The 15,389-nt window shown below is 37.0% G+C and overlaps 1 protein-coding gene across 8 annotated transcripts in view; it reads right to left on the reverse strand.

Annotated features, from left to right (window-relative positions):
- CNKSR2 (connector enhancer of kinase suppressor of Ras 2) overlaps window positions 1-15,389 on the reverse strand; it is a 348,720-nt gene that overhangs the window by 255,881 nt on the left and 77,450 nt on the right. For all 8 annotated transcript variants that reach the window (XM_069063427.1, XM_069063426.1, XM_069063424.1 and 5 more), the window contains exon 3: window positions 7,079-7,281. In XM_069063427.1, the coding sequence (XP_068919528.1) occupies window positions 7,079-7,281 (203 nt within the window). The remainder of the gene's footprint in view (window positions 1-7,078; window positions 7,282-15,389) is intronic.

Raw genomic sequence — 15,389 nt, forward strand, 5'->3', positions numbered from 1 at the left:
TCTCTCTCTCTCTCTCTCTCTCTCTCTCTCTCTCTCTCTCTCTCTCTCTCTCTCTCTCTCTCTCTCTCATCAACATCATCATCATCAAGCACCTCCTTCCATTTGTCATATTTTTCCCTTGCTTTGGGGTATTATTTAACTTAGTAATTCTTTTTTTCTTTCTCTTTTTTATCTGGTAATCTAACACTTCTACTCTTTTCTCTATGTTAAGCAGCTAATTAAAATCCTTCTCCTTTCCTTCATTTTCTTTTGTTAGTTTTTTTTGCACATTTTTCAATAAATGATTTCTTTACTTAATTTTCTTCACTAATTCTCCCCCTTTCTTTCTTTTCAAAATTTTTAGCCTTTGATTCACTATCCTTGTATTTATTTATTCCTTCCTTAGTCTTTGTGATCCTCATGGAATTAAACTTGCAAATTACCTATTTTGAGTTTCCTTCTAAATAATTTCTTTTTTTATATATTTTTTCCATTTTTCAAATGATTTATTAACTTCTGATTTACAGCATTCATTTCCACCAGATTTTGAGTTACAGATTTTCTCCCCGTTTTTCCCTTACCCACTGCCCCAAAATAGCAATCCCACAGGATACCCCCTCCTCCATTCTGCTCTCTCCCATATTTTCTCCCATACCCCTTTCCACTTTTCCAGTAGGGCATGGTGGATCTCTATGCCCCAGTGCCTGTATATCTTATTTCCCAATTACATGTAAAATAGTATTGATAACAGTATATATATATATATATATACACACACATACATACATACATACATACATACATACATATATATATACACACTTGATTTTAAAACTTTGAATTCCAGATTCTTTCCCTTCCTCCCTTGTCACACACCCTTACTGGGAAGATAAGCAGTTCAGTATAGGTTGTACATGTGTAGATAATGCAAAAGCAATAACATAGTAGATATATTGTAAAAGACTGACTATATTTCCCTCCCTCCTATCCCACCTCCCACTTGTTTTATTCTCTATTTTGATCCAGTCCCTTTTCAAAAGTGGATGTTTCCAACTTCCCCCCCCCCCAGCCTGCCCTCCGTTCCATCATCCCCTGTATGATCCCTTTCCCCCCTACTCTCCTGTAGGGGGAGATACCCTATTCAGTGTGTATTTTATTCCCTACCCAAGTCAAATTCAATGAGAATAAGGTCGACCCATTCCCTTTTGCCTTCCTATTCTTTCCCTCCATTGTAACCCTTTATCTTTGTCTCTTCTATATGAGATAGTTTCCCCCATTCTGTCTCTCCCCATCTCCTCTCATTATATTCTTCTCTCACCTTTTCACCATTTAAGTATCATCCCTTTCTGTTAAATTGGTCCTGTGTCTTCTATCTATGTATACCTGTAAACATATATACACACATTCATATTTGTATTCATATGCCCATATACCCTCATATATAGACATATATATATATACATATATATTTCTATTCTCCTCAACAATTTTCATACTGAGAAAAGTTTCATCAGTTACAATTATTGTTTTTTCTATGTAGGTATGTTAATAGTTCCACTTTGATAAGTTCCTTATGATTTCTTTTCCCTGTTTACCTTCTTACCCTTCTCTTGCTTCTTGCACCTGAATGTGAAATTTTCTATTCAACTCTGGTTTCTTCATAAAGAATGTTTGAAAGTCCTCTATTCCACTGAATAACCATATTTTCCCTGGAAACATGATATTCAGTTTTGTTGGCTAGGTGATTCTTGGTTGTAATCCCAGCTCCTTTGCCCTCTGAAATGTCATATTCTAAGGCATTCGATCCCCCAGTGTAGAAATGGCCAGAACCTGGGTTATCCTGATTGTGTTTCCACAATATTCAAATGGTTTCTTCCTGGCTGCTTGTAATATTCTCTCCTTAATCTGGGAATTCTGGAACCTGACTATAATATTCCTAGGAGTTTTCTTTTTGGGATCTTTTTCAGGAGGCAATCAGTGGATGCTTTCAACCTCTATGTTGCTTTCTGGTTCTAAAACAATAGGGCAGTTTTCTTTGAGAACTTCCTGGAGGACGATTTCTAGCTTCTTACTTTGATCATGGCTTTCAGGTAGTCCAATAATTTTTAAATTATATCTCCTGGATCTATTTTGCAGGTCAGTGGTTTTTCCAATGAGATATTTTACATTGCCTTCTATTCTTTCATTTGTTTGGATCTGTTTAACAGAATCTTGATTTCTCATAAAGTCATTAGCTTCCGTTTGCTGCAATCTAGTTCTGAAGCAATGGTTCTCCTCATTGAGCTTTTGAGATTCTTTTTCCATCTGGCAAATTCGGCTTTTTAAGGCATTCTTCTCCTCATTGCCTTTTTGAGCCTTGTTTGCCATTTGAGTTAGTCTGTTTTTTAAGGTGTGATTTTCCTCATTCAGGCTGTTGACTCTCATTTCGTAATTTTCTTGCATCATTTTCATTTCTATTCCCAATTTTTCCTCCACTTCTCTTATCTGCTTCTTAAGGTCTTCTGTGGCCTGTAACCAGCTCATATTTTCCTTTGAAGCTTTTGATGCAAGAGTTCTGACTTCACTGTCTTCCTCCTGCTCCATGCTTTTCTCCTTTTTGTCCCCAAAATAGGAGTCTAATGTTGAAATCTTCTGTCTGCTTTGTTTCCTTTGCCTGGTCATATTGCCCCTCAGTCACTTGACCCCTGGGCTTTTTGCCACAGTAGGACTCTGCCACCAGATAGGGGAGCTTTCATCCCAAATGCTGGGGTTTTCTCAGCTGCCAGAGGTATTAGATGGTGCCCTCTTTGAGGCCTCCACACACTCTGGCAAGTTGGACACACGCCCCAGGACCTCCACCCTAGACTTCAATCCAGATCCAAGCAGGTTAAAGCAAGAGCAATTACCCCTCAGACTGGTCACTTGGTTCCTCTACACTCTGAAGGCCAGGAGCTGAAGCTGCCACGTGGTGCTGACTGGCTGTGCCAGTGTCTCAGCAGCTTCTCACCCTGGGGTAAAAGCTGAAGCACTCCCACTTACTGGGTCCCAAAGTCCAGACTGCACTGACCTCTCACTTTTTCCTTTGCATCTATGTGTTGATAATTCTGGAAATGGCCTCAGCTGCTGCTGATCTGGAGTCCCTCCAGCCGGTGACTGGTCAGGCCCACCCTGGGGCTGAAAGGTCTGGCACACGTGGGCCTTGGCTCCACTCCCAGAGAACTGTGCTGGTTGATTCCTGCCAGCCTGCTATGCTGTCCTCAGCAGGAGGTTAGCTTCTCTGTGGCATTTTGTGGGTTCTGCAGCTGCAAAGTTTGTTCAGAGTCCCCTTTTTACATTGATTGGGGAAGGTGGAAGCCAGAGCCGCTCGGAGGTAGTGTTTCTACTCTGCCATCTTGACTCCACACCCCCTAAACAATTTCTGTATTATTAACTTGTATATCTTTCCCTTTCCACCTTTTCTTATTGGACTTCATTCTTAGAGTATCAATTCCTTTAGGAGATAGGAAAGTCATACTGTCATAGGGTAAACATTTTCCTATGTCTTTAATTGCATGATCTCATTTCTAACACCTACCCTTCCCATGATCATCATTTTCTTTCCCATTTTTCATGAAATTTCCTTTCTAGGTTTATCTTTCCACCATTAAGGATGGTGGCTTTCTACAGGAGCACTGATTGCCCTTTTCTTGGGGCAGAGTTCTGTCCAAGGGGGCACAACACTTTTTCAAATTTAATAATTATTATTCCCATTATAAGTTTATTTTTATTACAAGTTATTCCCATTACATATTCCACCTCTCCCATTATACAATGTATCTCTGCTCTGAAGAATGCTCTTTATTAGGGCTGAATCATTCTTTTCCCATTTCAAACCTTTTCTTTGACCATTCCTCAAACCATTCCCATGTAGCCCCTCTTCTTCCTGAGAAACAACAGGAATTATTTTCACTTCACTGTTTACCATTGACTTGATCAGGGCACACCAAACATTCCCCTTTATTTTCTACCTACCCTGTCTTCTTTTATGTACCTTCACATACCTGCATATACATATATGCATACACACATGCATATATAGTCTCTATAAATAAGTCTATTTGTAAAATATACATGTAATTCTGTATAAACTCATGTACATACATACATGCATATATATTTGCACACAAGCATACACACACTATATGGTGCAAAGGGATTGAATTGGCAATTCCAATTATAAACACACACACAGTATGTCCTTGGGATTGTTCAATTTAAACCCTTTGCAGCATAGATTAATTCTCCCCCTTTTTATAAGTGATCAGTGGATTATTTCAATTAGTACTTTGTTTTCTGAATTTCTGGGCAGTTTTCAAATATTGTTTCTTAGATTTTAGCATTCAGGTTTTGTGATGTATCACATTCTTTTGGGACATCTATAATATTTAAATTGCTTCTGTGTATTCTATTTGAGATCCATATGTTTTTCCTATATAGAGATCACGTGTTCTTTTACCACTACTGTTTCTCTCTTCTTATCTTCCAGCTTATACTTCAAATTAGTATAATTATAGTCTCAAAACAATTGTTCATTTTTTGCACTGTGGATTCAGATTTTTCTTTTCTGTCCATTATTCCTATCGCATAGTTCACAAATTCTGTTGTTGTGATTCTCATTTCTTTCTTGAAGTATTTGGAAATAGCTTGCTGTAATTTCATGATCTCTTTCAAATCCACAGGGTCATTTGCTACTTCAGGTTTTGGTTAAATTTCTCCCCCCCCTAATATCTATTCAGAAATGTTTAGAGTAATTTATATATCTGGGTGGCTGCTTCCCCTTCTGTTTTTTTAATACTTCCCCTTTTGACTTATATGCTTGTGATAGAGATTTTCACTAAAATTTCCTTTTAAGACCTTTAGTAATTTCAGTCTTTTCCCCTTATTTTCCCCTATCACTAACTTTCTCACACCTCTAGCTTTGATTGCTTATCCTTCAAGTGCTGGAAATCAAAGTTGTCTCAGTCTCTTCTCACACTGGGGAACCCGTTGCAAGTTTCAATCTCTATCCAAAATGACTTATGGGGAGGCAGCACTGGGCCTAGCTGTTTGTCAGTGCCTTTTCCTTCAGGCTTGGTGAAGGCTTGGACATATACTGGTACCCCAGACCCCTCCATTCTTTAGTACTCAGGTTGATCATTGCTGCAGAACATGACCGTTCCGGGTGGAGTATGCTTCCACTCTCTTAAACCTTTCCCCTTCCTCCAGAAAGGGGTAAGCAGAGTTGGGGTCTTTGATTTTTTACCACCAAATTTGAGAGCAGGGTCAGAGTGTGCTACCAAAAATTTATAGCAGCAACAAGGGGATTACAGAGTGGATACTAAAGCACAAGCCCATGGGTTAGATTTTGGTGCCCTGCTAAAGTATATGGACTGAGTGAGCATGTTAGGGAATAGGGATTAGCCTTCTCTGCTGTTAACTCTTCAGTTTGTTGGCTTGTTAGGCTTCTTGGTGCCTTGGCCTATGGAGACAGCTGTAATTACTATACCTCATGCATAATCCTTATTTGGAGGTGCTTTCAGAGTTTGTGAGGACTAGAGATAATGTCTTGTCCTCCATAGTATTCCTTCTTGCTAGGAGATGTAACATTATCACCTGAACTATGTAGAATCCCACAAGAATCTTTCAAGACTCCTATTAAGCACTGTATTTTACATGAAGCCTTTTCTGATTCCCCCAACTGCCAATGCTTTCTCTCTTTCCCAAACTATCTTTTATTTCTTTTGGATTTAATCTAGCTATGTATACACATGTACCCAAATATATATGTGCTTACATATACATATTTGTATAAATATATGTATAAATATGTACATATTTATGTGTACATATATGTATATATGTCCCACTTGAACATAAGATCCTTGTGGACAGGAATTGTTTAATTTTGTCTTTGTATTCCCAGTACCTGGCATCTAGTAGACACTTAATAAATGCTTATAAATTGATTTAATTAGTTTCCTTTTATCTTTCCCTTTTCCAACCTATTCTCCACAAAACTGCCAAATTACTATTCTTAAAGAATGGAACCACTCCTCACGCAGAGAAGCCTCATCATTCTCTACTACCTTTAGTCTAAAATATAAACTCTTCCATTTAGCATTTTTAAAATGGCCACAATCTAGCTCCATCCAGTATTTCTAAGCTGCTTTCCCCCCATCTCTTATACTCACAGCACTTAGCACAGGGCCTTCCACATGAGGCACTTAATAAATGCTTGTTGATTTTGATTTGATTTGATGACTACACATTATTCCCACTCCCACTTTGCTATATCTACTCTGATCTACTTGCTGTTCCCCATACGAGGCACTCCCCCTCCCATCTCCACATCTTTTGTTAGGCTATCCCTCTGCCATGGATTGTTCTGTTACATTACATCTACTGCCTTGAACTCTTAGCTCTCTTCAAGATTTCACTCAAGAGGCCTTTCCTGATTCTCTCAGTTACAAGTGCCTCTCCCCAAATCACTAGATTTATTTCATATTTCTCATACTTACTTATTTTTTAAAATGTCAAATCCTTCTAGTAGAATGTAAACCCCTTGAGGGAAAGGACTATTTCAATTATTTATTTGGATCCCTTGCACCTAGCACAATACTTAGAACATCATAGTCAATTCATAAATGGTTTTAATCAAATGTTTGACATACATACCTATTTCATGACAACTTGTATTTGTAGTAGCTATATGTCTAGGATTTTCTAGACCACTACAAATTTCAAGGAAAGGATATGTACTTTTAATGAGAAATAGCAAAAAATATATACTTTGTCATGCCTTGAGTCCTGATTTCAGAAAATGACAACTGGAGTTATATGAGAGTGAACTAGACATGCATTGTCATACTATTGCATAATCATTTATATTAATGAGACTATTTTAGCAATACTTTCTTTTTGTTGAAATGTTACATTTCAACTAACATCATTTAAGAGCAAAGAGCACAGTAAAATTAAGTATATGTTGTTTAACTTAAACTATATTTTCTCCTTAAAGTTAATAAATTTATCTCATAAAAATAAAAAATTTGTCATATATCTTCATGTGTATTTGTACTATAAAATACATGAGAGATTTTACCTGTCCAGCCATGCCAGAAGACTTTTAGCTGCTCCAATCAGATCCACAACAGAGGTCAGGAAGTCATTTGGCAATTTCCGGCTAGTCCTCCCATCATAGTGGCCACTCCTCCTCCTTCCAATTATAAAATTCTGCAGATTTTTGGCAGATGCATTCAACTTGTGAGAAAGCGTTTTGAGGTTTTCAGTTTCCAGGCCATAGTTCTGGATTTAAAAAAAGTGACATTTAAGATCATGATCTTTGCATATTACATCATCTTAGCATCCCACAAAGCAACAAGATTTCTGTGACATAATAACATGGTTTTTCCCAGTAAATGTTTATATCTTTCTGTCTCTGCAGTATCTATCATCCATCCATCTATCTATCTATCTATCTATCTATCTATCTATCTATCTATCTATCTATCTATCTATTTTATATGCCTACCAAAAGGAGTGAATAACAGGTTCATGACAATGCATTTGCCACTTACTGGAAAACACCATGTGGACATCATCACCTATGCTCCCACCACAATGAAGGCCAAAGAAAAATTTTATTGAACATCTGGAGACCCTCATCATCAATGTGCCTAAAGAGGAAACACTTATAATTCTTTTTAATAAAGCAATTGGGGTTAAGTAACTTGCCCAAGGTTACATGGCCAGTTTTGTGTGTGTGTGTGTGTGTGTGTGTGTGTATGTGTGTGTGTGTTTGTGTTAAGTATCTGAGGCTGGAACCGATTCCCGGGTCCTCCCGACCCGGGAGCCAGAGCTCTTAGTCACTGTGCCACCTAGCCGCCCCTTAACACTTATAATTCTTGCTGACTTTAATGCTAGAATAGGCACAGACTACAACACATAGCAGTGAGTACTTGAGAGGAATGGAATTAGAAATAGCAATGGCAATGGTCACTTAGTACTGAAGACTTGTGTATTTCATGACCTCATAGCCACAAATGTCTTCCATTTACCTAAATTCAGTAAAACTTTGTGGATGCACCCTTGTAGTAAACATTGGCATTTAATAGGCTGCAGCAAACCATCTATCATCCATCCATCCATCTATCCATCCATCTATCTATCTATCTATCTATCTATCTATCTATCTATCTATCTATCTATCTATCTATCTATCTGTGTGTCTGTCTATCTTTCCATCTATTTATCTATTCTATTTGTTCACAGATATGTCTACTCTCTGTCTGTCTACATACCTATCTACATACATCATTCTAGTGTGAAGAATCAAGCACAAAAATAGAGGACTGGAAAACATCCAGAGAGTTCACACACTTTAAGTCCTTTCTTTCTAACCAAGTCTTATTTAAATCACTTCAGGTATATAATACAGATGTACTTTAGACTTTGAGATAGCAAAGGAAAACATTTGGTCAACTTTCCTTCATGAGTTTTACTCTACAGAAGTCTGGGAGGTATCTGGGGGTAAGAGTTCAGTGTAGTAGAAAGAGCCATAGAATAAGAGGTTCAGAAGATGATGAAAGTTATAGTAGGTTTCTATTACAGTGGTGGTAGGGAAGGATGAGGCTTGAAGAATATTTTGAATGTCGTTATCCACTCAAATCAAATGTATTTGGGATTGAAGCCAGAACACTTCCTGGATGTTGCCAAGATTGTCCTTCTACAACTTGGGTCTGCTGTGTTTGCCCACACTCATTCATCTTCCATAACAAATAGCCTATTCTACCAACAGTGGACTATTATAGACCAGCACATAAGGGTGTGGTAGAAAAAGTGAAACTATTACTAATTATTATGTATTACAATTGCCTTGCAATCCAGGGATGAGTAGCATGGAAGAATCAGTTGATGTAAGGGAGATAATTCTAAGCACATCTTAGAAGGGGGGCTCTATAGGTAGTAAAAGGTCCTACATGGCTATAGTATGTGGGGGAGAGTGAGGTCAGGTTGTATTAACATGTAAATGCTGACGTTCATAACTATGCGAGGCCAAATGAGCAATGCCACTTGCTTACAAAAGCAGCTTTAGTCTTGATTCATGTGACTCTATGACCCTAACCCTTTTTACCAGCGGTTTCCAAAAAAAGGGGTATGTGGCAAGACTCCAAGGGATTTGTGATCAACCAATGAAGGGATAGAAAATGAGTCACATTTTCTCTTCCTTGCCCATAACCATTCATGACTCCTGCAACTTTACCATGCCTTCAAATACACCCTGATTCTACCAATTACCACCTCTGTTTTCCCTTGTAACTGGGTATGGGTCCCACACAATAATTATAACCTAAAGTGAGCCAGGTATCTTCAGGTAAAACTGCCTTCCTTCCTCACTATCTATATTCTTGCTTTGGACTCAAATTCCTAGCTGTAGTAGACAGCCCTTCACAGGAAGGATCTGTGCTCAGGGACTGTGATTGTTAGGTAAAGCCACCTCCAAACACACACACACACACACACACACACACACACACACACACACTTTTACTTTTTTCAGTAGGAAAGAATGAATAGCACAAGATGGGCAAACACAGATGGGTTGTGAATATGTTACCTTTCTCTCAAAACCTGAAGTTCCCTATTTTCCTCAAGGATATCATCATCTTTCCATTCCCCCAGATTCTAAACTTCTTTATCATCCTTCACTATTCACTCAACTGATACCAGTCTCTGTAAAGTCACCAGTAAAATTTTAATTAAGAAATACTCAATGTTCATCCTTCTTGACCTTTCTACAGTGTTTAACACTATTGACCATTTTCTTCCTGGAAATTCTGTCCTCCCTGTTTTTTGGTGTCTTAAAAGTTTTTGGAACTCCGGTCACTCCTATCATTCTTCTGACTGTTCTTTCCTCAATCTTCTTTATTGGTTCATCAATCATATTCCTCTTCCTAACTGTGGGAATGACCCAAGGATCTGTTCTAGGCCCTCTTCTCTGTACATATACTCTTTCATCTGATGATTTTATGAGTCCCCTGGGTTTAGTTATCTAGAAAGGCAGCGAGGTGGGCCCAGAGTAAGCTCTGGATTAGTCAGGAAGACCTGAGTTTAAATTCCTCCTCAGAAACTTATTATCTATGTGACCCTGGGCAAATTTCTTAGCCTCTATTTGCCTCAGTTTCCTCATCTCTAAAAAGAAAATAATAGCACCAAACTTTTAGGATTGTTGTGAGAATAAAATGAGAAAGCATTTGCAAAGCACTTTGTAGATCTTAACAATAAAAATGCTAGCTATAGCTCACAAATCTATATATCCTGCCCTCATCTCTCTCTGAAACTCTAGTTTCTCATTACCAATTACCTATTGAATATATAAAAACTGAATGTCTCATTGGCATTTCAAACTCAACATGTCAAGAAGCGAACTCACTATCTTTCTCCTAAAACCACTACTCTTCGGAACTTCCCTCTTTCTGTTGAGAGCACCAACATACTTTCAGTTACCTATCTATTACAAAACCTTACCATTTTTTTACCTCTGCAATAGTCCTCTCACATACCCTCTTCTCTACTCACACAAAACTACCCCAATGCAAGACTTCATCACCTCTATTAGAATTACCTTCCAATTACCCTCCCTGTCTCAAATCTCACTCCTTTCCAATCTGTCTTCCAAACAGTAACCAAAGTGATTTTGGTAAAGCACAGGTCTGATCATGCTCAACTCAGTTAACTCCAAAGTCCATCTAATAATTCTAGGATTAAATAATTTGTCACCTTCCAAACAGCCCTTTAAAAATTTTCCATTTTTCTGTATGTTTTATAGCATGCAAAATTATTAGTAGAACTACAAAGCATAGCCGAGAATGATGCAGACATCTAAAAATTTAAATCTAAAAACATAAAAATGTATAAATAATAAAACCCACATATATTAGGAGTGTATGTTCAATTTTTTTTACTGATAGGAATGCATAATCAAAAAATGTTTGAGACAGCTAATCTATGGGATGTGTCAGAGGGAAGCCAGAGGATTTCTAGAAACATGGGTAGGAGGGATGTAGAGAGAAACAAGTTCCTTGTTGTGAAAGACTTTAAATCTCGGTAAATCATTATGATTTACCCATTGACCTGTTAAAATACTTCTACAAAACCCAGATAATATAAGTGTTTCCAATTGATGGTAAATTTCTTCAAATGTTCATATTTACAGATGACATTTTACTAACTTCATTAAATCTTGGAACACTCTAAGACCTACTCAGTTAAATCCACAGGAAAGTGAGATTTATCTCACTACCCCTGCTAGAAAATCAAACTTGATTTAAACAAATCCTATATATAACTCATTTGTGCATAGTTTTTTGAATGTTGCCTCCTTCATTAGACTGTGAGCTCCTCAAGGATGAGGACTGTTTTTTTGCCTTTCTTTGTATGTCTGGTGTTCAGTACAGTTCCTGGCCCATAGTAGGCCTTAATAAATGCTTGGTCATTACCTCAAAACTCTATGTTGCCCAGACAATGGCAAATAGTTGGATAAACATTCTATTAAATAGTCCATTAATAAAGTTTCTTGGAAAGGCACTGCAGATGGAAATAGAATTGAGGAATATACGTATACACTAGATAAAAAGATTTCTATGCAGAATCTCAAAAGAAAGGAATTTCATGTGGTGAAATGAGGAGTCAGAGGACCATGATTCTAATTCTGGCTGTTTTAATTATTTCAGAGCCCTGGGCAAATTGCTTAAGCTCTACAGTTCTCCATAATATCTACAAAATGATGGTGTTAGACTAGATGATCTGAAAAATCCCTTCCAGCTCTAAAGTCCACAATCCTAAATTTCAGCTCATAGGTTTTCTTCCTCCATTGGGTCTCATATTTTCTATGTCAGACACAAAATGTATTCCCTATCTGAATTAGCTTCAGGTCAAAAATCAGTAAAGAAGTAACTATAGCATGAATCTCCCAAGTGATAAAAAAGGCAACAAATCCTTTCTAGGCCATTAAAATGCAAAAATTATCAATAAATCTATTCTCACATATGATCCAATTTCAATTTCCCAAAGAAATGTCTTCTTTAGTACTCTAGAGATTAGTCTATCATTCATGATAATGAAAAAGAAAAAAAAATGATGTAGTACAAGATAGAATTGAGAAAACTATTCCAGAAAATGGAGGTTAGAATGGAACAGGTTCAAAATGTCCCATTAAAAAGTGTTTAAAAAGTAAAACAAAAGTGCCCTATTACAAAGTGCTACACAAGCCCAATTTAAGAATGACCAGTGCCACTAGTGCCCCCAGCACCCTATCCTAGGAATGAGAACCCTGATGTGATGCTGACTGGTCCTGCTAGCACTCACTGGCTTGATTTCACAGTTTTATTCTCTGTCTCTTGCTCTCCAATAAGTGTTCAATGCTGTGTTTGGGCTCAGTAGAACTACAAAGCATAGCCTAGAATGATGCAAACATCTATAAACAATATTTTTTGTAGTACACACTTGTGTACACACACACACACAGCATATACATTTACAACAATGATAATACAAGGGGAAGAAACTTAAAACCAAATGTAGCCTCAAAAAAATCTCTTGCCTTTTGTAAATTACACTGATTTTAAATAATAATTTTAATATAAAATAACATGAATATGACATATTTTATATATTTTGTATTATAGCCAATACATTTATATATTGCATATTTATGTTTTCATATTTAAGTATATAAAATGGAGTATAAATATATAAATACAATATAAATATATAATAATGTAGAATATAACAAAATAATAGTAATTGAAAAAAATCAGTTTGCTACCATGAGCTCTCCCAATAAGTAGGGACCCATTATTACTTATCAAACTGTTTATAGCATAAGTTTCTCAAGGGTAAGACTGTTTCACTTTTGTTTCCACACATCTAATTCCTAGCACATAGTATGTTTTTCACAAATACTTGTTGATTGATCCTCCCTGATATTTAGCATTCCTAAGTATCCTGGCAGAAATGCCAGTATGATTAATTGCTTCCCCTGTCAACTGGTCCAGTGTGCTTCAGACTGCTGGAATTGGAGTCAAAAGATCTGGGTTGAAATTCTGACTCTGGTACTTACTGCCTGGATAGCCTTGACATCTGCTTAATCTTTCTGAGAAGATCTTGATCTACATAACCTTTCTGGGATCTTAGTTTCCTACTCAGAATTATTTCTATTTCTAAATACATGATCTTATAAACCTATAAAGGTTTTTCATCTAGTAGAAGCTCCACTCAGTCTCCACTTCCCAATCTTGCAACACCTTGGCAATCTGACATGAGAGATAATAGCTTTGGAACAATAGAATTATATTTTTACAACTCTTTAGATATACGCATTTTGGATAATTTGGAATAATTTCTCACAATTTGTGCTTTATACAATATCTCTTGAGACACTAGCAGAAATGTTCTGGTTACCAACTTTAGAAATGAGAGCTTTAAAGAATCCATCTCATATGAGAATGGTGTTTTGAAATAAGTCTGAAATTATAAATGACTTGAAAGTAGAAACTTTCTTCATTTTAAACTTGCCAGTTGTATAGTATTCTTTTCACAGAGGCCGTAGCATTTTTAAAAAGAAGGAAAAAATGTTTCTTCCTTTCTAATATTCATATTTACTTGACATTTCAAATCTTAATTCCCCCTGATAATGATTGTATCACCAAGGTAATATTCACAGGACCTATGGCAACTACGAATATGCTGGCACAGTTCTGAATCACAAAATATAACAGACTTTCCATATATAACACAGAAGCAGAACATTTATTCAGACACCAGAAAGTCAAATCCCAACACCAGAAAACCAAATGCATCACAGCAACAAGGAAATCTATACACAATAACACTGCAGAGGGAAACACTATACCAAAGCTTTCCCCCTGCTCAGGCCTTCCCACAAACACAATCCTAGCTGTTTCCTTGCCTGTATCCTCTCCTCCCTCCATTCTAACTGTTCTAATTTCCTGCTCCACCCTTTCCTGTTGGACCCATTCAGCAAACTCCTCCCACCAGAGGCTCCATGTGATTACAATTGGCCTGTTAAGAGGCAGGGAAGATCTTCAAATTCCAATTAACATTACAATGACTGACCATTTTATTTGCAAAATGATGTCAGCAAATATGGTCCAATAATCTCAACCCACTGACCTTTCAAGTTGAATGAATGGCATGTGATTTTTGGAAGATTCTCCAAAATCATAGAGTCAAAAAGCATTTATTAAGTTCCTAGTATGAGCTAGGTATTCTCCTAGGCACTGGAAATAGGAATAATCCTGGAATTTCACTGATAGAGGGAACTCCCAAGTGAGGAAACTCCCTCTACCAATGCAGGTTAGCATGCTCCTTCTTCCCAACTTATAGTCTTAGAGAGTTGCCTAGAGTTCTGAGAAGATGAATGATTTGCATAGAATCCTATAGAAAGTCACTTTCAAAAATAGGACATAACCTCCTAGGCTTAAGGTTGTGTATTCTCTATAATATATAGCCTTTGTACTTTAGTTAAACAAAGGCCTGAAAGAAGCTCCTATTCTCATGAGGGAAGATACCATGTATCTAAACAAATTAAAAACAAAATATATGCAAAGTATTTTCTAGGTAAAGGGCACAAATTATGGAGGTGAGGGGGAGGAAATAGGAAAGCTTTACTGTAGGAAATGTCACTAGAGCAGAGCTCTGAAGGAAGCTAATGATACGAAGAGGGAGAGGTGAGTATTCTAAAAGTGTTCTAGACACAGGAGACAGCCTATGCAAAGTCATAGAGATAGGAGATGTACGTAATGTCAGGGATGGAGAAAACAAGCAGAAAGACAAGTATAAAAGGAAGTTATATGCAGTAAGTTGAGAAAAGCAGGACGGAGACAGACTATGAGGAGCTTCAGAAGACAGAGTTGTGTAAATTATTTCTTAGAATAAAAAGTGGGCCCCCAGAGCTTTCTGAGCAGTAGAATAATATTGCTAGACCTAAGAGTTAGGAATTTCAAGAATTTTGACAACTGAGTGAAGGGACACTTGAAGATTCCTCAAAAGTTGTAGAGTTCAATGTCTTTAGAAACATATTCAGGATCAATCACTATAGATGCACATAATGTAGACAGTTTAAACACATAATGTTTAAACCTCAAATAATTCTCTAAGAAAGGGAATCTTGTCCAAAGTAGGCCCTCAAAATTATAACTTTTAGAAAATACATAAACCTTACAGATACTATCAAAACAATGTTCATCAAAACCAATGATCTCACCTTCTCTATATTTAAAAACTATTCCTAGTCCACAAATTCTCATAGTCCACTTCTTTACATGTAGATCAATACCAACACTATTCTTTCAGCAAGTTAATTTATCTATTTTTAATTAACCTCAAAATAT

This window comes from Petaurus breviceps, unplaced genomic scaffold (assembly GCF_028583685.1).
Source record: "Petaurus breviceps papuanus isolate PSGF00001 unplaced genomic scaffold, PetGlider_PUasm1.0 90574, whole genome shotgun sequence".
Taxonomy (NCBI): Eukaryota; Metazoa; Chordata; class Mammalia; order Diprotodontia; family Petauridae; genus Petaurus; species Petaurus breviceps.